The sequence below is a fragment of the Eptatretus burgeri genome, chromosome 14, assembly GCF_056783735.1.
Source record: "Eptatretus burgeri isolate ZD-2024b chromosome 14, Ebu_testis_v1, whole genome shotgun sequence".
Lineage (NCBI taxonomy): Eukaryota > Metazoa > Chordata > Myxini > Myxiniformes > Myxinidae > Eptatretus > Eptatretus burgeri.
In genome coordinates this window covers 4,135,047-4,157,558 of record NC_140974.1, presented here as the reverse complement: position 1 = coordinate 4,157,558, position 22,512 = coordinate 4,135,047, and the positions used below count along the sequence as shown (strand labels likewise).

General features: G+C 44.3%; 1 protein-coding gene across 5 annotated transcripts in view; it reads right to left on the bottom strand.

Moving 5' to 3' along the window:
* The window catches only part of LOC147012574 (astrotactin-2-like), a 954,475-nt gene that overhangs the window by 377,009 nt on the left and 554,954 nt on the right, over positions 1-22,512 (bottom strand). For all 5 annotated transcript variants that reach the window (XM_085853556.1, XM_085853558.1, XM_085853557.1 and 2 more), the window contains 2 exons: positions 21,566-21,703; positions 8,552-8,702 (listed from right to left, as the gene is read on the bottom strand). In XM_085853556.1, coding sequence (XP_085709682.1) covers positions 8,552-8,702; positions 21,566-21,703 — 289 coding nt within the window. The remainder of the gene's footprint in view (positions 1-8,551; positions 8,703-21,565; positions 21,704-22,512) is intronic.

Sequence of the window (22,512 nt, the reverse complement as noted above, 5' to 3'; positions counted from 1 at the left end):
CAAACCCTATCCCAATCCCTCCTGGAGGGAGTTTTCTTCTGTGTCCATCTTGTCCAGCACATATGTCCTCTCCTGCCTCTCATTCCTCCTCACACCCATTGTTTGTCCAAGTCTCCCTCTATCTTTGTCTTCAACTTTGCTGTTGGTGTTCCACCACTATCTCAACTGTTACTTTTGATGTGTTGTCTCCTAATCTGTTCAGTGTACTAATAGCCTCAACCATGAGCCTCAACTATGTATACAAAAAACCCCCCAAATTTCAACTGCATGTTATATTGTGAACACAAATCAGAATATGATTTGGAAAACAAACCTGTAGTTTACCAGTACTTCGGCTCTGAATTTGTGCCGATCGTGAATGCGCAGAGAGGAGCGACATATCTTATTACTCTCTGCCTGCCTAGCAGTCAAACAAAATTTTAAATCATTCCAAACAGGAAACTTACTGTTTTTTAAGGACATTATAATGGACACAAACAACAAGCACAAACAACAAATGTGATGTTTTAAATAAGATGGTGTAAAAGACACTGCATCAACTACGGTAAATTTCCGAGCAATTTTTTTTTTCTCTGGCCTTTAAAATTTTGATTTTTCGTCAATTCATTGATGCACTTGAACACCATAGACCACAAATCGCCTTTTTGGCACTTTCAAAAATCTTTCAGTTTATCAGTACTTGGACAAAATATTACGGAATTTTACGTCTTCACAACCAATCAAATTTGCCGCTCGTAGACCCCGCCTACGTCCTTGTTTCTCAAGACGGTTTGGGGTAATGTGTTCTATGAACTCTCGAGCTTTCAAATGCAGTCAATGCTGGGACAAGCAACTCCTGCTGACTGACATGTATGTTAAATGTTGAATGAAGAAATATTCTTGCTCGTCAAGGCTCGTGTCCGTCTGCATGGGCTGACAGGTGTAACAGTGGATGAAATCAACAGAATTTTCATTGAGATATGCTCACTGTTCTGGGAAGCAAAGAGAAGAGTTTTTTTTTGTGAGTTAACCCTCCAACCCAAAATGTTAGATTCTTCTTGCTCGCGGAACAAAAATCAATGTTCTGTTGGTTTCATCCATCAGTATGTTTAAGAATGTGCTCCTAATCTTAGAGCAACCACTCAGTCCCTCACTGGAATGTATTATATCGATGAACGAGCTGTGATTTTGTCTGATATTACACAAACACATAGATTATAACCTTTTGTCTGACGCTACTTGCAAGACTATTACTATGACATTCCCAAATTCCAAGATACTGTACATAAACCTTTCCCAGTGCATTTTCTCCACATTTCTTTCCATAAGGTTTATGCAAATGGCACAAGAGGTTATGTAAGTGGAGGCATGGAATGCAGTGTGGATCCAAGAAGGGGATGCATGAACATGAGGAAAGAAAGAGGGAAGAAAACATAGAAACCTGAAAATCGATGTAAAGATGTGGGCTGGGAGGGGGGTGGGAGGTTATGAAGAGAGAAAAGATTATGGGTAGGGAGACATGATGACCTGAGGTAGTGGCATGCTGCCAGCCTGAAACCATGGAGGGAAGAGTGGGATTGAACAGGCTTAAGAAGGAAGTTCCACAAGCTGGAGAAAGGGAAACAAAAGAGTGGAGGTGAGCAGTGAGTCATGGCTTTGAGTTTCAGAAGGAGGGGATTGCTGGAAGAATGGATGTGATTTGGAGCGAATGGGGAGGGATAGAGAGATGAAAGAGCAGAGAAAGCAAAACTGGAGAAGAGTGAACATGAATCCGGCATGCAAAAAAATTACACCAGCCCAGAAAAGAGAGAAGCCACCAAACTTTCTGCTGTGAGCCAGTCCAAGGTTTTACAAGTTATAATGTTCCATTTCATCGAACACCACTTTTACCTTTCCAGTATTATGCAGGTGAGAGTTCCCTCCAAATTTGCAGTACAAAACTTGATCACATCTTGTTGCTTATTGAACCACAAACTTAGATTTACATAGTGCAGGATAAAAAAAACCCCAGCAGTTATGAATTTTAATATGGAAACAGATAACGCATGATTAACATGATAGCAGCAATTTATCTCTGGAAAAAGGACAGATTGTGTGACATCCTTGTGATCTGTGGATGCAGGAGCATTAGAAACAGTGCTCGTAGGGACCCATGGAACAACAGCAAAATGTAAAATGTGAATTCAAGTCCTCAACTCTCCCTCCCTTCACAAACCCCAAGTCCTCAACCGCTGCCTCCCAACCCATAGGCGTCAATCACCTCCCCACTCCAAAAACCCCCTCCCCCTCCAAAGCTTCAACCTTCCCCTTCCAACTCTGTCCCATTTTTGCTCTCCCTCCCCCCTAAATCCCAAGTCTTCACCATCCACCTCCCAACTCTAAGGTCTCAATCCCCTCTCCATGTCAAGCCTTCAAACCCACTCCCAAACACCACCACAACTCCTCAACCCACCCCCACCAAAAGTCCTCAACCGCCACCCCCCACCACCAACCAAAGCCTCAACATGACCCTCACAACTCTGTCCCATCTTTGCTCCATCCCCCTTCCAACCCCAACTCTGTTCGCTCCTCCTCACACTTCCCCCACTCATAAAAGCAAATGGCCATTCCCACATCGAAACAGTGGAATATTTGGTGTTTTCCCCTCCCCCATCGTGCTCATACCGACTTCAAAGAAACCGTGATCGAAGCAGCTCCTACATGTCATGGCCTGCCACAGTTGCCTGTCCAATTCGCAATCCTGTGAGATCTGCAGAAACCCCGTGGAATTGCAACTGCCAAGGGACTGTAAGAACCAAAACCAATTATCTTCTTCCTGACGCGTGTGTATATATATATATATATATATATATATATATATATATATATATATATATATATATATATATATATATATATATATATATATATATATGTATACGCATCAATAAAAGTAAATAATGACCAATGTTTTCTTTCACAATGTCATGAGATTTCAGGAAGTCATCAACAAAGACGTTTATAATGACATGGGTTTTTTGTTCCCTGGTGGAGTCGCTGAATAGCAAATAGTCAGAAATAATAGCAAGGACCTCCGTAACCTCGACGGTAAAAGCCCTGCTTGAGAGAATGTCACATAGTGATTTAGGCAGTGTATAAACAAGAGCGCTGCCTTGATCGCTGAGGCTATCTTCCCTCGGCCTGTGATACCTATCGACTCAAAATCCTTTCAACTGCCAATTTACACAGAAGAGAAAACTTATATGGAGGGGCAAGGCGATAGTGAATACGACAACTCCGAAGATGTCTTTGACTTTGCATAGCAGTAAGCACCAACATGGCGGCCGTATGAATTTCCAGCTTGAAATTGTGGATGGAGTCAGGAGAACTGTCCAACCAATGGGTGGAACTCGGCGGACACACGCTCAGCACCTTTTTATGGTATCGATGAGATAAACACATTTTCATTTTTTTTCTGGCCCTGTGTTTTTTTTATTAATGAAGTGCCATAATTGGTCCCACCCCCACCCCTCCCTCCCCCCCCCAAGTTTCTGCAGGGTGCTCGGTCTACCAGCAACTCCCTTCTGATGAACACCCAGAATCACTGCTCACCTACACTCTTTCATTACTTTAACCCACCTGTGGAACCTACTTCCACATTCTCTTCAATCACACTCTTCTCTCCAGGTCTTCAAGACAGCTGTTAATCACCATGTCAGATCATGCCTCATCTAAAACCATGATCTTTTCTCCCACCATTAACCCTCCACAAGTCCACCTCTTTCCAAATTTCTAGTTTTTCCTTCCTGAGAGTTTTCCTTCTGTATCCCCCTTAACCACACAGTGCATCCTCCAGCACTGTCTCCGGCACATAACCTCGTCTCCTTCTATTTTGCCCCTCAATCCTGCTGTTGGTATGTTTCCCCCTCTCCTTCTGCTGTTCCTTTTGTTCCGGTACATCCTCACCCATTGTATGTTCTGTCTACTCAACGAATATATAGAACAGAAGGAAAACCTACCTCGACTTTGTGTACAAAAAAATGAAAAAAGAAACAAAAGCAGAAACAGTGGATGGATTTAAACTGGATTTGGATGGGTACCTCAAAGCAGTGGGGATAGAGGGGTATGTGTGAGTGTTGGCGGGAGTGTGCAGGCTTGATGGGCCGAAATGGCATCCTCCTGCGTTGATGTTCCTTCGGTGAACCTCCAGAATCTACAAACTCTTGCTATTTCTTCTCGCTATAGGTTTGAGCTGAACCTTGTGCAATTAACATTTTCTCAGTTTATATGTGCTACTGCTTCAAGTGCATGGAAAAATGCTTCATGTGCATGGAAAAATGCAGCAACACCATTTTGCATTTTATGGACATCTTCACAGCATGATCCACAGCATGTTTTGCAAAAGTTATCAACCAAATGCCATAAAATCCTGCCATTAAGCTGTTTCAATAAAAAAAAAAAGGAGAGACATCAACAGAGGCACAAAAAGAGGCCCTTTTTGTAAAGCGCGTAAAGAAACACCGTGAAACAAAAATAGTCAAAAGGCTATTTGTTACAAAGCAAGCAAAAAGCAACCAATAAGAAATTCAATGATATATCGCCAACGTAATCCTCACTTTTCAAAATCGAATCAAATCAAATGTCCATCAAAATCAATCGAGAACATCCGTGCTGCTGGAGCAGTTTCATGAATGAATACTAGAACGGCACTCGGTCGAGCGCATACCTCTGCCAGGCTGAACAGTTTACGTTTTGTATCCCACTTATATGCCAGGTCTGGATCCGGACCGGAACCAAAATCAAATTGGCTTGTTATTGTCATCTAACCAACTCACACAGCTAGTTTTGTTATGATCCATCCACAATGTTGAGATATTGTGCGATGGATCGTTTTTGGCCCCATCTCTCAATGATGAAGAATCACTTGGGAAATTAAAAAAAATTCTACTATCCGAATCCGGATGTAATGTGGATCTTCACCAAAATCGAATCATTTATTCCTTGTCACATACCCAACCTATCCACCAAATTTCCTCCGAATCCGTCCCCAACTTTTTGAGATATCCTGCTCCCAAACAGACAGACAGACAAGGGTGAAAACATAACCTGCATCTACTTTAGGTGGCGGAGGTAATTATGGGTGGTCTGCATTGCCATTCACAGAGGTAGTCAGCGGTGGAATTTGTAATTTGACCAGGGTACTAGCAAGTAAAGGTGAGGGTAGGCTCCTCGTCTTGTGAAATTAATACTCTGGGATCTATAATGTCCACCACCGAAGAGTAACAAATGGGACATCCAGCTTAATTCCCTTCTAAATGGGAGTGTGCACATTGAGCCATGCCGGACGCATCATTGGTCCTTTCTTCTTTTTGGAAGAAGCTTCAGTCAATGGTGAACGTGACTTGCATTGTTGTAGAATTCATTTGTTCCTGAACTATGGCGATTACATTTTTCACATATCATCTTGTCCCAGCAAGACGAGGCTACCTGCCGCTATGCTTCGAATGTGTGATGGTTCTTCGATGACTTCTTCCCAAACAAGCGGATCGGTAGACGTGGACCAATTGCTCGGCTGTCCCGTTCACCTGACCTGTCCCAATTCCACTACATTTCATGGGGCTACGTAAAAAAAGCTGTTTACTCATCAAAAACACATTGTTTATGTTATCTTGTGGCTGAAATCACAAATACAATTCATGAACTTACTCAGCAGCAAGTGGATAATTTTTCAACAAGTTTGGAAAATCAGAATGAACGACGTATTACAAAGGATGCCAGTTATATGTTGAGGCCAAAAAATATTTCATGAATTATTTTTGTGATTGTAGTTCCCATCGTGTGCTGCCTTTTTGGGTGCTGGTTGCATCATTGGTTAGGGGCACAGCGATGCCACTGATGCAGTGCTCCTATTACCAGTACACTGGTGCTCATTTTGCCAACCTCAGAAAGATGACAGGCTGTCAACCCCCTGGTGTTAATTCAGTGGAAACGGGGCTCAAACTCAGGACCCTGGGATCCCAATCCACCATCCCAACCACGAAGCTAGGATCCCAATCCATCACCCTAACCACGAAGCTGGGATCCCAATCCACCTCTCTAACCACGAAGCCAACACCAGGCTACCCATGATTGTAGTTGAAGCCAACACTTCTCTTCCTGTATTTTTCTCGACAAATTCTTAATCAAACCAATATCTTGATTTATTAGCACAGGCGACGGTTTTTGCAATTGTGTGTTTGTGTGTGCATGCCTGTCTCTGCAAGCAATAACGTTTTACCTTTTGAGGTTTTGTCATCAAATTTTCAAGAAAACTTTATTTTGAGAATATGGAGAAAATAATTAAAAATTGGGTCAAAATGTGAAAGGACAACGTCATAGTAACTATAAATAGCCCTGACGAGCACAGCCACAGCATGTCAAGCATGAGACGGCCGTTTGTTTTAAATCGCTGCCATGTTTATTTATTTATTTACCAATGAGCTTCAGTGCGTCTGTCCAGGTCAAAACATTTTTTTCCAACTGAATCTTCATCAAATCTTCAACAAGCCTTTATTATGAGAACATTGAGAAGAGACATGAATAAAATGTACAATCACATTTAATTGTCGTTTCCATCGACTTTAGTTCGAGTGCAAAGCGGGCGCGAACAGGTTTTGCATTTTGAGATGCTTTCTCGTTTGTTTGTTTTTCTCTTCAAATTTTTCCTCGATCAAATCCTTTATCAACCTTTTGTGCTCTCCATCCATTGCTGTGTCCCAGTCTTATTCTGCCTATGGAAAAGCTTATATGGCATTCAATTTTATTATCACTTCTCATCTAATACCTTGAGCTATCTCTCTCATAAAAGAGTCAGTCGAGTTCTTTAAAAAGCAATGAAGCCTTACCTTCAAAATCTCATATTCCCCTCTGGTCATTCCCTCGCCTCAATGAAAAAGACAACTTTGTCATTTTTCCATCTGAGTCTGTTGTTGCGAGTGTAGCCATATTATCAGCCGTTTATTAATCCTTCCAACCAATAATGTAATATAATAATCTCGAACCTGTTCAAAATTATTATATATAAATGATCATAAAAGACCACAAGATCTTGGGTAACAATACAGGGCAATAACACTGCAGCTTGTATTTATGTGGTAGGTCGCTTGAATCCATTGTACTCAAACCTCATTTTTGTCTCGGGTTAACTTTCCAAGCCACATTGCCTGTTCGACACGGGTTCTTGATGCCACCTGCCCAAACTCATGAGAGCTTTTCACTTACAATTTGAATTACCTCATCTTTTTGGTGGCAGGGTGGTTAGGCAGGGGGATCTGCTGTTACCTCTTCTTACTGCAGGACCAAGCAGCTACTTTTCTCTGCTGTAAACTCGATACCAGAGCAACACATCTTTTCCTATATATTTCGCCAAACAATCCCGGTGCTATCGCAGATTTTGTTTTCTTTTTTTTTTTAAAGCTGGGTCAAGTTATCCACAAAGGCCGTAAGTTGAGGTATCAATTGCTCTCCTGTTATTCACTTTCTCTTTCCCTTTGCCAGCAGCCCTTCCTAAAGGAATGACGATTGGAAAATTTGTGCAGCCCATTGTAATGTCACGTTCTTTTGAGCTTTCGCCAGATGATGGTATGGTTGTGTGTTTAAAAAAAAAAAAAAAATTGTGATTTTGATTAAAAAATAATACATCAAAGAGGCTTAGAACATCACTGGGAACCAGAAACAATTCCAGTGTCTTTATCAGGAAATTCGTGACTGACCTACAAACGTCCGCTAGGTCCAACCACACCACCCAAAGATTATTTATTATCTCTCGCATCTTCAAATGTGTATTCCATCTGTTTGCTGGATGTGGAATCACACACACACACACACACACGTACGTCATATTAATCAATACTTGTAGAATGCGATTACAAGACGCACATCATTTGGCTGAACGGAACATTTGGTGGAAGTGTTCATCTTTCATTTCCCCTGCTTGGATCCTCCATTCCATTGCACGGGTTTTCAACTGAATTTTAAAATCCCAGCATTTACCGACGATGTTTGGCTGTGTACAACTTAATAGCGTTGAACTCACATTATAATGAGTAGTAACCAGGTTTGTACATGCACCTCTCCCACAAACGGCGTTCACATCTATCGATCACTCGTGTATCTCGACACAGGCCGAGGATGATTGAGCGCAGGCCTCCACGCAGCTCCGTAGTGATTGCGTTTCTCAATGCTGTTCGCATACTGTGTAGCAATCATTCGAGCATCTCGACACAGGTTTAACGTGATCAATCGTTTCCCTCTATGTGCATCTTTAGCGCGAACGTCTACCCACAGGTTGTACATAAGTTGTGACGAACATTCATTTGGCTTCATTCGGCTGTTGGTTTGCCCCGTACATAGCGATACAGTCAAAGCATATTGAACCAGAAAACAATGCACTGATAAACCGAGTTAGCTAGGTTGAATCGGGTTAAACAAAAAGGTTTTCCTGTGCTTACATCATCATCATCCTTCATCTAATTTACAAATAATCTTTGATGTAAGCTCACTGTACACACTCAAAGTAGCAAATGTCGTGAAAAAGACAAAGCAGACGTCTTACCACGCAGCCGGTGGAGTCAACACGTCGCTCCGACACACAGTGGTAGTTTCGAGTGCAGCCACCATTGTCACGAGAACAGTCTCGGACCGGTCCAAAGGAGTCTAGCAGGTCCTCAAGAGATTCAAAATGTGTAGAACGTAATGCTTCTTCCCTAGAATATGGCACAGATGTCAGACAGGGTATGATTTTCAATAACCAGAAAGAATTCCAGAGTTCCAGAGAATCATCGTTTCGTGAAAGTAAATAACATCGTAAAGAAAACAACACAACATTGCCATTGGTGCACATTTTAATGATATTATCTGTTTTGTAACAAAGAAACAGCCTCTCAGTCTTCTCCCATCTCTCATTTTGTCCACCTCTCCTCCCCTTTCAACCCTCTGTTCCTCCCCTAACCCTCAAGGATCCACTCATTTCTCCAGTAGATCTTGTCCTTGTTAAACTTATTTAATGCACACCAACTGCTCATCTGCGACCCAACATGTCTTTTTCTGTCTCATCAGTTGAATTGTCCCAGATGTTGGTCCAATTCTGCTTTTCTCTCAAGAGTTTGAAGCACGCACACTACCATCTTGTGTCATTTTCCATCCTCACCCAATGGCTTGTCCACCCCTCACTAACCCACCCAATTTATCTCCATTATCCTCACCATTTAACACCATTAAACAGACCTCTTCTCCGCAGTCTGTGTTTCTTTCTTCGTTTGTTTCTTCCATGAGCCACATGTTTATTTTTTAACCCCAACAAATAATTCACAACTAAAATTGTATTACCTTTAACAGACGTAAAACAAGAGTTTACCAACTTATATTTCCTTCAAAAGTTTTATTTGTAGCAATTATCTCGACCGCTGTTCTTCATTGCACAGCTCACGAGCCCCTGGCGGCCTCAAGTGAGGCTCCTGACGTGCGACCGATAACACTGAACAACAAATTTCAAAAATTTTTTTTTACTGGAGATGTGTAAAGTGATTAAGACTAATTTGGGTACGCTGATTTCAAAAATCATAACCGTTTTGCTGTATCACGTCAGGATTTTGAGGAACAGAAATATTCCCATTGCCTAGAAGTCAGGATTTCAATGAAATTTACATACGTCTTTAACATGTCTATTTCGTACAATTGTTGTTAACTTGTGTTATATTTCTTTCTTTCAGATAAAGATGAGTAGGCGTTCCTGTACCAATCATCCTGACAACTTCTGTTATGTCTGTGGTCGGTATACCAAAAAAGATCAACAGCGAAGTATATCTACAGCAGTGAAAATGAAGGCCGCCTACTTTCACTACTTCGGGTGCAAGGTGGGGGACCAAGAACAGAGCTGGGCACCACACATCTGCTGCACAAGCTGTCACACAACCTTGACTCAGTGGTTGGTGGGCAAGCGCGCGAGCATGCCATTTGCGGTGCCCATGATATGGCGTGAGCTGCAGAATCATCATGATGATTGTTATTTCTGCTGCACAAGCATCGCTGGCTTCAACAAGAAGAATAAAGGTCACATCAAGTACGCTGACTGCGTCTCTGCTCGTAAACCTGTGCCTCATGATGACGAGAACCCCGTTCCAACACCTCCAGCTGATCAGAACATAGCTGTAAGCAGTGGTGAAGAGGATGGTGATGATGAACCTTTTGAACCCGACACTCAAGAATCACACCTTCTGAACCAGGGAGACTTAAATGATCTTGTAAGAGATCTCTCACTGTCAAAGGCGAAGGCAGAGCTGCTTGGATCAAGGCTGCAGCAGTGGAATCTACTTGAACCTAACACCAAGATATCCTTGTTCAGAGCACGTCACAGAGACATGGCTGAGTTCTTTGAGATGGAAGACACGATGACATTCTGCAGTGACATCAACGGTCTGTTGAAAGAACTTGGGTGTGATCACGATCCTGCACACTGGCGCCTCTTCATCGACTCGGGGAAGAACAGCTTGAAGGCTGTTTTGCTCCACAATGGCAACGAGAAACCATCAGTCCCACTGGCTCACGCGTTCGGCATGACAGAGACCTATGAGACTATGCGGCAGCTGCTTGATTCCATCAAGTACAATGACTTCAACTGGCACATCTGCGGAGACTTGAAAGTGGTGGCGCTGTTGTTAGGGCTGCAGTCAGGCTACACGAAATACATGTGCTTCCTTTGTCTCTGGGATAGCAGAGACGACAAGAATCACTGGACGAAGAAAGATTGGGAAGAGCGAAAAGAGCATGTACCTGGTCGACACAACGTGAAGCATGTCGCCCTTGTCGACCCAGCCAAGGTTTTCCTTCCACCACTCCACATAAAGCTCGGCTTGATGAAAAGTTTTGTACGGGCAATGGATCTGAATGGGCGTGGGTTTTTATACCTCAAGGAAAAGTTTGGCAACACCTTGTCGGAGGCCAAGATCAAGGCTGGTGTCTTTGTTGGACCGCAAATCCGACAGATTATGAAGGACGAAACTTTTCCGACAACTCTAAACCCCAAAGAGCTGGCAGCGTGGAGGAGCTTCAAAGCTGTGACGGACAACTTCTTGGGGAACGAGCGCGCGGACAACTATGAAGAAATAGTGCAGCAGCTGCTGGAGTCCTTCAGGAAACTTGGCTCCAGGATGTCCCTGAAAATCCATTTCCTACACCAGCACCTGAACTTCTTCCCTGACAACTTGGGAGCAGTCTCGGATGAGCACGGCGAGCGATTCCACCAAGAGATTTCACTCATGGAGACGCGTTACCAAGGGCGGCACAACCCGAACATGATGGGCGATTTCTGCTGGTTCCTGCATCGTGAAACTGACACAGAGCAGCACAAACGCAAAGCCAAATGCCTAAAGCATTTTTAATTACATTCTAGTGGAGTTTTTCTGTAATTTCTATAATTTTGAAGCATTCATGATGAAATAAATGAATAAATGAATTTTTGTAAATTTCATTGAAATCCTGATTTCTAGGCAATGGGAATATTTCTGTTACTGAAAATCGTGACGTGATACAGCAAAACGGTTATGATTTTTGAAATCAGCGTACCCAAATTAGTCTAAATTACTTTACACATCTCCAGTAAAAAAATTTTGTTGTTCAGTGTAATACACAAATGTAAAAACACCCCCCATCATAATCCACCTTAAATACTATCAAACTGACCCAATGGTTTCAAATGAGTGTTACAACATGAAGCATAAAAGTAACATCATTAAATCAGGATATGGTTGTCCAAGTATATAAACAATTACGCTTGCAGCCAAGTTAAGCACAACAAAGACGAGTACGTGGAGGCGAGGCCTAGTAGCAGCCATTATGGAGTCCTGCAGCTGGTATGGCGGCTCTCACACTGATGTGTTATCAGCAAAAGTGGCCTCCTCAAAAAATAGTGAAGATCACTGGTCTAAACTCATGGTAGAGCTTGTATAGACAGTGACCCTAAAAAAGTGGGCCCTGGGAAAAGTTTAATAACTTTAATATTATCCAATCAAACTTAACAAAATTTGCAGAATGCACTGCTCACTCATCGTCAGGCTATCGCTGAAAATGTTGAGCAATCTACAAGGAAATGTAACAATTATACAATGGAATTACTGAAGACGTCAATATTTGATGATATGCTCCCAAATGGGCATCATTTCGGTAAACGCCGAGAGCCACACGTCGAGCAAACTTATTGATGATTTGTGTGCACCATTATCTGAATTCTCCTCAAGCTTCCTTTGTTGATGTTGAGCTCTTGCCAGCGGTGCCCTTGGGACTGCGGCCGACTGCGTCAACAACGGCGGCAATGTTGTCGGGAGACCTTCCCGATTTTAGTCGGCCAAGGTGGCCTCCTGTGATTGGTGAATTAATATTCAAGACTGTGCAATGCTGTCTAAATTTTTTTTACAAACCTTTGAATTTGAGACTTGTTGGGGTGCTTTCCTTGTTGAAAAATGTGCGCAGACCAGACGCCTCGTCTGTAAGAACGAATTTGTCCGCAGATAGTTCTCGACAGAAAATCACTTTTCTTCAGGCGTCCATGGCGTGGCGTGTGAATGTCACAGATTCAACAAACTTGGCTGATACAGTCTACCCTAACCCAGTATACAGACCTCCTGAAAAATGAAAGAGATTGAAGGAAAATGGTCATTGTGTCGATCTAATTCAGGATGAGCACACAAAAATACATAACTGCACTTTAACATGAATTACAAGGATATTTGGAGACAATGTACAAACCAACAAAGAAATGGGAATGGAGCCGAACATCCAACCGGGGGCCAGGCTAATGGAAGAATGAGATGACAAAGGAACGAGGGGCATGCGCTATAAGCTAAGACGGCAACAACAAATCAGCTAACCAAAGGCATTAACGAAGAAAATAGATATCGTCAGATATTAAGCAATTAGTGTGAACAGTGAAGTTCAAGCTGATAGGAACGACACAAAATGTCAGGCTATTGTTGTTGGTGGTGTTGATGGTGGTATCGATAGCGACGCTTCCTCCAGGTAGACAACTAATCCATCCATAAAGATATTCCCCAACAAGTACGAGAAATTACTCAAATTATTCAGGAGTTCAGTCATTGCGTAGCATTTCCAACTGTAATGACACAATACACTGAGCAAAGAAAGCCACGTCCGTCAGTCAAGGACCTTGGTCAACCGAGCAAAGGATTCAGATCCTGAAGTTTGTAGTAATCTGTTTTTGGAAAAGTACGTCATGGGGAAATTGCTCATTGAAAAGTTAATAATGTTCGAAACGTAACATATTAATTTGGAGTCAGAACAACAATAAATGTGCAATTCGACTTTTCAAACCATAATGACAAACTAAATCGGGATAAAAAGCAAACAAATGAGTGAATGGATAAGACACCCATAAATAGATAAAATACTAATTGGAGAGGAGTTCTCCAAAGTGGTTCAATGAAATTGATGTGTTGTCATTTTCCTTACAAAAATGTTTGGCCACAAAAGCTGGCTCATCCAGCAGTGTTATGCCTCAGCAAGTTTATGGTGAGAGTCTTAACGATTTTCCAACACCACTATGGAGGGTTAGTTTGTGAGAGTTTTTAAATGCATCAGCAACGTTTAATTACCAACGAACAGCTTGCGCCTTTCTGCAGGGTTCTGCGCCACGCCGAGCTCGCGGGCCCTGCACCGACTCGCGTCGGAGGCATTCGCTGTCGCCAGTAATGGCTGGGTGACCAAGCGTGCTGAGCCACAGGATGTTACAAGAAGATGGAGAATGTGGAAGCTGGCACCGTGATTGCTATTGGGGTTTGCAATCTACTGCTTGGCAAGATATCTTCCGAGCCGAGCTGTAGACTTTAAACATCGAGACGTGAAATTTTTATCATAAGACATGCAGCATTGCACGATTTCAAAACAGATACGTCTTCGACCAAGACTTAACCCGCAGCTTGATCATCAAGGATTAAACTCCATCTTAAAGCGAGAAACAAAAGTGGTGCCAACCATGTGACGTGGCTTTTCGGCAGCCATTTAGAGCTCGGTGAGGCCACCCTGCCAGGGTAAAAATTAAAGCCAGTCAGACTGGCAGAGCAGCCTGTCGAGAGCTTCTCAACAAGAGGAAACAAATTACACTCATTAAGCAAACAGACATTACACCAGATCAAATCAGAAAAAAAAAAAGCACACCGCTCACAATTCTGAGGCACGGCACGGGTCAATTTTACTGGCATGCTGCAACAATACCTGCGGAACCAATTTTAACGTCATAAGTAATGGATTAGAACGCCTCCTGTTGCAGCTTTTATGGAAAAGGCATGTTTTGAAAATATGACACCAGCTTTGAAAATGATTCGATGCTAATAGCTATAAATGCACACTTAATGTGATTCAACAGAACACATCTCAAATGTTTTTTTTTGTGCATCTCAATTAAGGGCCTTCCTGCTCATTGCTTTTTAAGGATTCTCGGCCGCGGAGCCTAATGGGAAGAGATTTCTTTTCCTTCTCACTCCGAGCAAATCAAAAACAATTTACAATGGCCATTTGTTTATTCCTTTCTCCTGTCTTCACGCAGTCACAACAACAGAGCCGATTGCGAGATTGCTCCGCGTGGTTGCTCCGCTGACTGATGGAATAATTACATTGTCGCCGTTTGCATTATCCACCACACCTCCATGGGTCGAACGACTTTCTTGAGCTAAGCTGGACAATCCAAGACCTCCAATGGCTGCACCTGTCCGAGAAAATAGGATTGTGCAAGTCACATCAAGCTTTGCAAAGATGGACTTTACACGGCATTCGGTGTTTCAGAGCATCTCGCCCATTGCCTGGGATTTCAAAGAGAGCTTTCCACGGAGCATGGTTCCCTGCAAGGCTAATACAGAATGTATCATCTAATTAAGGCCTCAAATCGAACACCCGATAGTAACTAGGTTAAACTAGTGAAACCTGTTACCAGGACATGCTATCACTTCAATAATAATGAAATGGCACCAGCTGAAATGTATGGAAGATTTAAACTTCATGGAGGTTGTCAGTAACTAAAAGATAACTGGATAAGCCTTTTGAAATTCGACTGAACTTTAACACTAAACTTTTGCTTCCCGGTACAATGCTTGATCGTGATAAATTAAAGTCCCACTCATGTCAGCAGACAATGGGAGCTTCTGACAGTCATACAAGAAGGCATAAAATGCCAAATGTAGCACGGCTCTTGCTTTGCAGTGACATGTCGTTACATGTAAGACGTATTAATCGCAGCACAAGAGGGAAGCCCATCCATCCATCCATCCATCGGGACCATACTCTGTACAGAGTGTTGATGCTGCCGAAGCAGTGTCTTGGTCTATTGGGCACAATCCTGGACGGGTCGTTACTCCAACACAGGATACTCGAATGGCACAATCATCACAGCAAGCTGGTACTCATTTTGCCAACCTCGGAAGGACGACAGGCTGAGTCAACCCCACCTGGTATTAATTCAACAGCCAAGCAGGATTTGCTTTCAAGACCGTAGAATCCCAAGCTCGCCACCTTGACCATTAAGCCAACACCAGGCATACTTGAGGGAAGCCCAACCCACAAGAACAGAACTAACGTGATCTACTGGGCCTGTCTCAGCATGAAGTGGAAGGGAACTCGGTAAAGCGCAAACCTCGGCCACATAATGCCTGATCCACGAGAACATATCGGGCCCGTTACATTTTTGAAATATGCTCTACATTACAGTATCGTTTTTAGCCCGATCTCTCAATGGTGAAGAACCACTTCAGAAATTAAATAATTCTCGTATCCAGATCCGGATTCGGATCTTTACTAAAGTCAAATCAATTCGTCCCTGCAACACATCCAACCTGTCCACCAAGTTTCATCCGGATCCGTCGACAACTTTTTGAGATATCGTGCTATATATATCGGTTTCGCCCTATCTCTCAATGGTGAAGAATCACTTCAAAATTTCTCGCAGTCAGATCCGGATTTTCACCAAAATCTAATCACTTCGTCCTTGTCAGACACCAAAACTGTCCACAAAATTTCATCCGGATCCGTCCACGACTTTTTGAGACATCCTGTACACAGACAAACAGATAGACAGAAAGGAGTGAAAACATAACCTCCCTCACCATCGGTGGCAGAGTTATGCTTCAGTCACATTTGGCTCGGCGGCCGTAGGTAAGGGCGTAGCCAGGGTGAGGCAGACGAGGCAGTTGCCTCGTCGCTCATTTCCTGAAATATGATCTGGCCTGAGCCCTCTGGCCATCTGAGCTCCCTGGGGAGTAAACTATCAAAGCTACCCGGCAGTGCTCTGAATACTCTTATCTCCACTCCTATCACAATACCGAAATAGGACAATACCCCCCACCCCCGACCTCTTCACCTCATCACTTTTGGACCTCTGGCTACACCAATAGTAGGGTCTCCAAAATCTACGGCCACTAGCAATTATAGGGCGGCCGCAGTATTTCCAGTCACACAATGTAGCAGTCACATATGTTTTTATTTTTCGTGTTTCCCAACCTTGACCGAACCCAGAACCTGCAGAGCCGAGCAGCCGAATGGCTGAGGAAGTCGCCATTGCAAGGCTTCTTCTTCTTCTTCTTCTTCTTCTTCTTCTTCCATTTTTCTTCATGCGGCGGCCTGATTCAGAATTATCTTGTAAAACAAGTAATCTATAATCATGTACATTTTGATCCTCATTGATAATTAATTAGTTCGGCGAAATGCGACCCGGAAGCGATAAAAATGTTATCGGACAAAAAATTAACGGACATTATGGGACTAAAAAAAAAAAATCGAGTTATCGGAAGTTAACTGGTCCGATAACGATAAATGGAAGTTAATTTCCGATAAAAAAAGTAAACTTCGATAATTATCTGTTATCGGATTATCGCTTTTGTGCCCAACACTGGTGGCAAACACCTATACTCCGATCTCTAGCGGTAGCACACGGTCGACGCAGACTGCCACGGAGGCCATACGTAGGACCCACGGCGGGCGTAGGGGAACCGTGCGTCGACCGTGCGTTGCCCGCAGGTAGTCACACAGACCGTAAGGCCACCGTACGTTGAACACAGGGACGCCTTAGGACTACCCTACGGCGACCGTGGAAATAGTGCGGCCGCCGTAATTTTTTGGGGGTTGGCAAAATTCATTTTTCATTGATAAGAGCCTACGGCAGCCGCACGAATAACGCAAGCCCACAGTACGCCCTACGTATGGTCGACGTGGAACACATCTACGTCATGGCTACGGCTTGTTGAATTGCTACGGCCAATCTAGAAATGAGAAAAGTTATAACTCCGCGCTCTAATTCCATGGAGACCCCTAAGGCCTGTAAAAGATAGCCATATGGCGTAGGGCCACCCTGAGGCCACCTCAGAAACTCTGCGGCCGCTGCACAGTTCTGTCAATTCAGGGGGGTACGGCCACTCTCCTGTGAGAGCGAGGGATAGGGGTGGGAGAGAGAGGGATAGGGGTGGGAGAGAGAGGGATAGGGGTGGGAGAGAGAGGGATAGGGGTGGGAGAGAGAGGGATAGGGGGGGGAGAGAGAGGGATAGGGGTGGGAGAGAGAGGGATAGGGGTGGGAGAGAGAGGGATAGGGGTGGGAGAGAGAGAGGGATAGGGGTGGGAGAGAGAGGGATAGGGGTGGGAGAGAGAGGGATAGGGGTGGGAGAGAGAGGGATAGGGGTGGGAGAGAGAGGGATAGGGGTGGGAGAGAGAGGGATAGGGGTGAGAGAGAAAAGAATATGGGTGGGAGAGAGAGGGATAGGGGTGGGCGAGAGAGGGATAGGGGTGGGCGAGAGAGGGACAGGGGTGGGAGAGAGAGGGACAGGGGTGGGAGAGAGAGGGACAGGGGTGGGAGAGAGAGGGACAGGGGTGGGAGAGAGAGGGACAGGGGTGGGAGAGAGAGGGACAGGGGTGGGAGAGAGAGGGTCAGGGGTGGGAGAGAGAGGGTCAGGGGTGGGAGAGAGAGGGACAGGGGTGGGAGAGAGGGGGACAGGGGGGGGAGAGAGAGGGACAGGGGTGGGAGAGAGAGGGACAGGGGTGGGAGAGAGAGAGGGACAGGGGTGGGAGAGAGAGGGACAGGGGTGGGAGAGAGAGGGACAGGGGTGGGAGAGAGAGGGAGAGGAGGGATGAGAGGAATAGGGGTGGTAGAGAGTGGAATAGGGGTGGGAGAAAGAAGGGATAGGGGTGGGAGAGAGGGGTGTGGAGGGGATGAGAGGAATAGGGGTGGTAGAGAGAGGAACAGGGGTGGAAGAAAGAAGGCAGAAGGGTGTGAGAGAGAGAAGTGGGGAAGAGAGGGGTGGGGAAGAGAGGGGTGGGGAAGAGAGGGGTGGGGAAGAGAGGGGTGGGGAAGAGAGGGGTGGGGAAGAGAGGGGTGGGGAAGAGAGGGGTGGGGAAGAGAGGGGTGGGGAAGAGAGGGGTGGGGAAGAGAGGGGTGGGGAAGAGAGGGGTGGGGAAGAGAGGGGTGGGGAAGAGAGGGGTGGGGAAGAGAGGGGTGGGGAAGAGAGGGGTGGGGAAGAGAGGGGTGGGGAAGAGAGGGGTGGGGAAGAGAGGGGTGGGAGAGAGGGGTGGGAGAGAGGGGTGGGAGAGAGGGGTGGGAGAGAGGGGTGGGAGAGAGGGGTGGGAGAGAGGGGTGGGAGAGAGGGGTGGGAGAGAGGGGTGGGATAGGGGTGAGAGGAGAGGGAGTGTGGAGTGAGGATTGAAGGGATGGAGCAGAGGAGGAGGGGGGCATTCTGGCAGAAGTGACACCCAACTGAACGTCCATCCGAGAGAGGCACACACATTGATGAATCACTCTGCCTGTGAAATACCGGGATGACAGTTTATAGCTGAGTCGGGATACGAACCCAGGCAAGACAGTTCAGAGCGATGATGCGTATTTCTGGGTTATCTTGCCATGATCTGGCAATTCATTGCTTTGTAAAAACTGAATTCATATGAGCAGCAGTTCCGACTGTTGAGAAAATATAAATAAAATTAAATTAAAAAAATTATAATTAAAAAACCCTTTCATTTGGCCAATTGGCACATTATTTGACACTCCTTCCTCTCCTCGACCTCTGTAGAGTTGTATGGTGGTAGAGGGGGGTTGGGAGGGGGCAGCGTCAGGGGGTGGAAAGCTGCATGAGAGTGATGGGAGGAAGCGTGAGGGGAGTGGAAGCCAGCACCGGGGGGGGGCGGCAGAGGATGCAGCACCGGGGGTGGGAAGGGGAGGCAAAAGGCAGAGCGTGGAAAGGGGGGCAGCATGAGGAGAGAGAATGGGAAGGCAGTGTGAGGGAAGGGAATGGGAAAGCAGTTTGAGGGGAGGGAATGGGAAGGCAATTTGAGGGGAGGGAATGGGAAGGCAGCATACCAGGGCATTACCCCGGTGATACAACGCGCCAAAATAGCAGCGTTTTCTTTCTAACCTATAGACCGGGCAGTGCCATGTGTTCTATATAAACCGGGCGGTACCATGTAAAAAAAAAACAAAACTAATGCTGTTGCAGTAACCTGCCTTACAAGAGTGAGCATGCGCAAACCTTTTCCTGGCCCTACATCACATGACTGTATTATAGCCAGTTCTGATGAGTTACATCACATAGACTGGTGGGCAAATTGGAAGTCGTTTTTAGAAGGTCAGTGGTTGAGATTTCTAGTCGTGTTTGAGTAAGTGGGTTTTAGTTTTTTCTCTTTACTATTCAACGGGATTCTCTTTGCAAGTCCGCGTTTTGTTGAATTGTTGAATGAAATAAGGCTGGAACTTTATGCTCTTGGTTTTAACATTTGGTTTTGATTTAACCAAACCAACATTCCGCCTCGTTCTGGTTTTTGCCAACTCAGCCTAGTTGGCTCACTTTTTCACGCCTTTTTCACGTCAAGAATATTCGACATGAACCGTGACTCTGATTTTTTTTTTTTTTTTTATTGACTACTTTCGATCACTTGATGTCACATTTGTATAACGAGCTCATCATTGGGCATTGACACGATACAGCGACTCAACACATAGAAGGACCACTTTGGATATCCAACGGATCGGCTCCAATCTAAGATCTTTGTGGTGATCATCGGCTATCTGCACCCCCTAGCCATGGTAAGTCCGAAATTTTGTTTCCAAGTTGTTTTATCACAGCGTACAGAGTACAACAATTCACGCAAACTAAATTTCCACATTATCTATTTGGTAAAGGCCTGCATGAACACCCCCCCCCCCCGACAAATACCTCCAACCTCCTCACGGTCCATGCTAAACATGCATATGCATCAGCGATATACTCAACCTGCTACTCGCATATATGCATGGATTTCCCAACACACACACTGCACGGTGGCACGTTTCATGTGGCTTCGATGCCGCAGCACATCCGCTCCCTACCAGACTTCGGCGCTGCAGAAGCACATGGTTCGTGAGACGGCCGCATAACCTCCTCCAGTGCCACGCACCATGGGCCCGAGTTCGAGTTCAGATCACGCACCCCGAGACCCGCGCACCGCACACACGTAACCAAGAACAGGCACGCACACACCCCACGGAGAATCATTTGTTCCCGTTTCTACCACATCCACGTGTACTGTCTACGTACCTCTTCGCAGAAACTATCGACGATTAATATATTGGCGGAGCTAAAATAGCATATTTATATTCATATTTTGTAATGTTAGCAAATCGTCCAAAACGGAAACAACAAACTGCGTATGTAATTACCGAAAAAAGGACTCCTGTGGACTGTGCTGTCTTGGAATCCAAAAGCAGGTAATGAAGCACGGCGTTTCACTCAATGCATCTACATTTTCTGCACATCCCATGATTTTTTTCTTCACTCAATACAATCGTCTGAACAGGAGAAAAAGTTCAGTTTAATGTTTTGCTTCAATGAATGCACGAAGTTTTTTTAAAAAATCGCTAATTTCTTATTAATTTTTCGGATATCACTCCAGGTTTCAACACTTATTTTGTTCATCAGATCCGATTCTCAAATGTGACATAACATTTCGATTATATACTTTAATTAGTCCGTAAGAGTAGATCGTGTTTCCAAATCGAAGCATGTTTGAAATGGCCGAGCCAAATGTCGAATTAGGAACACCGTCGAGTTTCCGAGGGTGTCCAAGGACGTGCCTGATCAAGGATTTCATTGAGTAAGGCCGTTAATTATCTTCAAAAGGGGTGTTTTTATTAACCCAAACACCCAATTTCAGTCATGCACTTCCTTGGAGTTCCCTTAGTATGCATGCAAAGTTTCATGCTGCCAGGTTTCATGGTTTTGGAGTTATGGAGGAGACACACACACACACACTTATTAGATGAGATGAACTTTCCTTCAACTCTGTCTCTTCTCGAGCACATCAAATAACTTTCCTCAAGTGTCTGAACGTCCAGGATTTTTAATATTGTTTGAAAGTGAAGAGTGAAAATTATTCTGAAATTTCGATTTGAAGGAAACTTTTTCTTCCAAAAGATGGTCCATTTAATTATTTTAATCTTCTTTGAAGACTTGAGTTCATTGTCAGCTTGCAGTAAAAAAATTTTTTTTTTTTAATTCAACTTATATCAGCAACACCTTCGATCAACTGATTAACAATGATTTGTGGAAAGCCTCACCTGACCTGTGCAGGTTCCTCCGTCACCGAAAGATCTGTGCGGCAACCGGCCAGAGGGCTTACGTCAAGTTCCATGGGAGGCACCACGAGGCTCTTGCTATAAGGCAACCAAAGGCCACGACCCATACCATAAGTAAACCTGTGAAACAAAGCACACACAATATGGTTGAGACAGACCACTTCATGTTCCTGAAAAATGAATATCTAGTCTTGGTAGTGAAGGCTCATGTCGATCTGTGTTGGCAGACAGGTAGAACAATGGACGAAATGAATAGGGAGTCGATTGAGGTATGCCAACTGCCATGGGAAGCAAGGATAAGTTGACGTTTGAGGTGTTAACCCTTCTTTTGCTCTGAAGAAGGGTTAATGCCAAAAACATCAGCTTCTCCTTGCTGACTTACCATGGTGATGAAGCATACTTCAATCAACATCTTGTTTATAATATCCATGATTATACACTTCATATTTCTGTTGAGTAGGATATAAATACCAAAAGAAATCTTTACTACCAGGTATCAAGGAACACTTATAAAAAATAGCTGAAAAAGTCAATGACCAAAATCTCGAGGTAAGAATTGCCGATCTTGTGATCTGTAAAGTACAGCCAGATTCAGCGGACTTTGGGCCTCAATCATAGAATCAAGGCAACATTGTTCTCACAACTCCATTTCTTTAGGCATTGCCTGGTGCTGTCATAGTGTAATGTAACGCGATTAAGTCTATTCGATGAATTCCACATGCAACTCACACCAAATGAAGCAAGATGGGATTTGAACTTGACCGTTGAAGGTGTTTAGAGCAAACAAATCTAAGGTAAACAACCGCTGGAAATGGCTGATCTTCACAAGTAGGCTAAACTTCAACTACAAAATTGGTAGGTAGATGTGAAAGAGAAGAATGCAGTGGTGTCGTAATGAGGCAGCAGTAATAATTCTGGGTTGAAAGGAG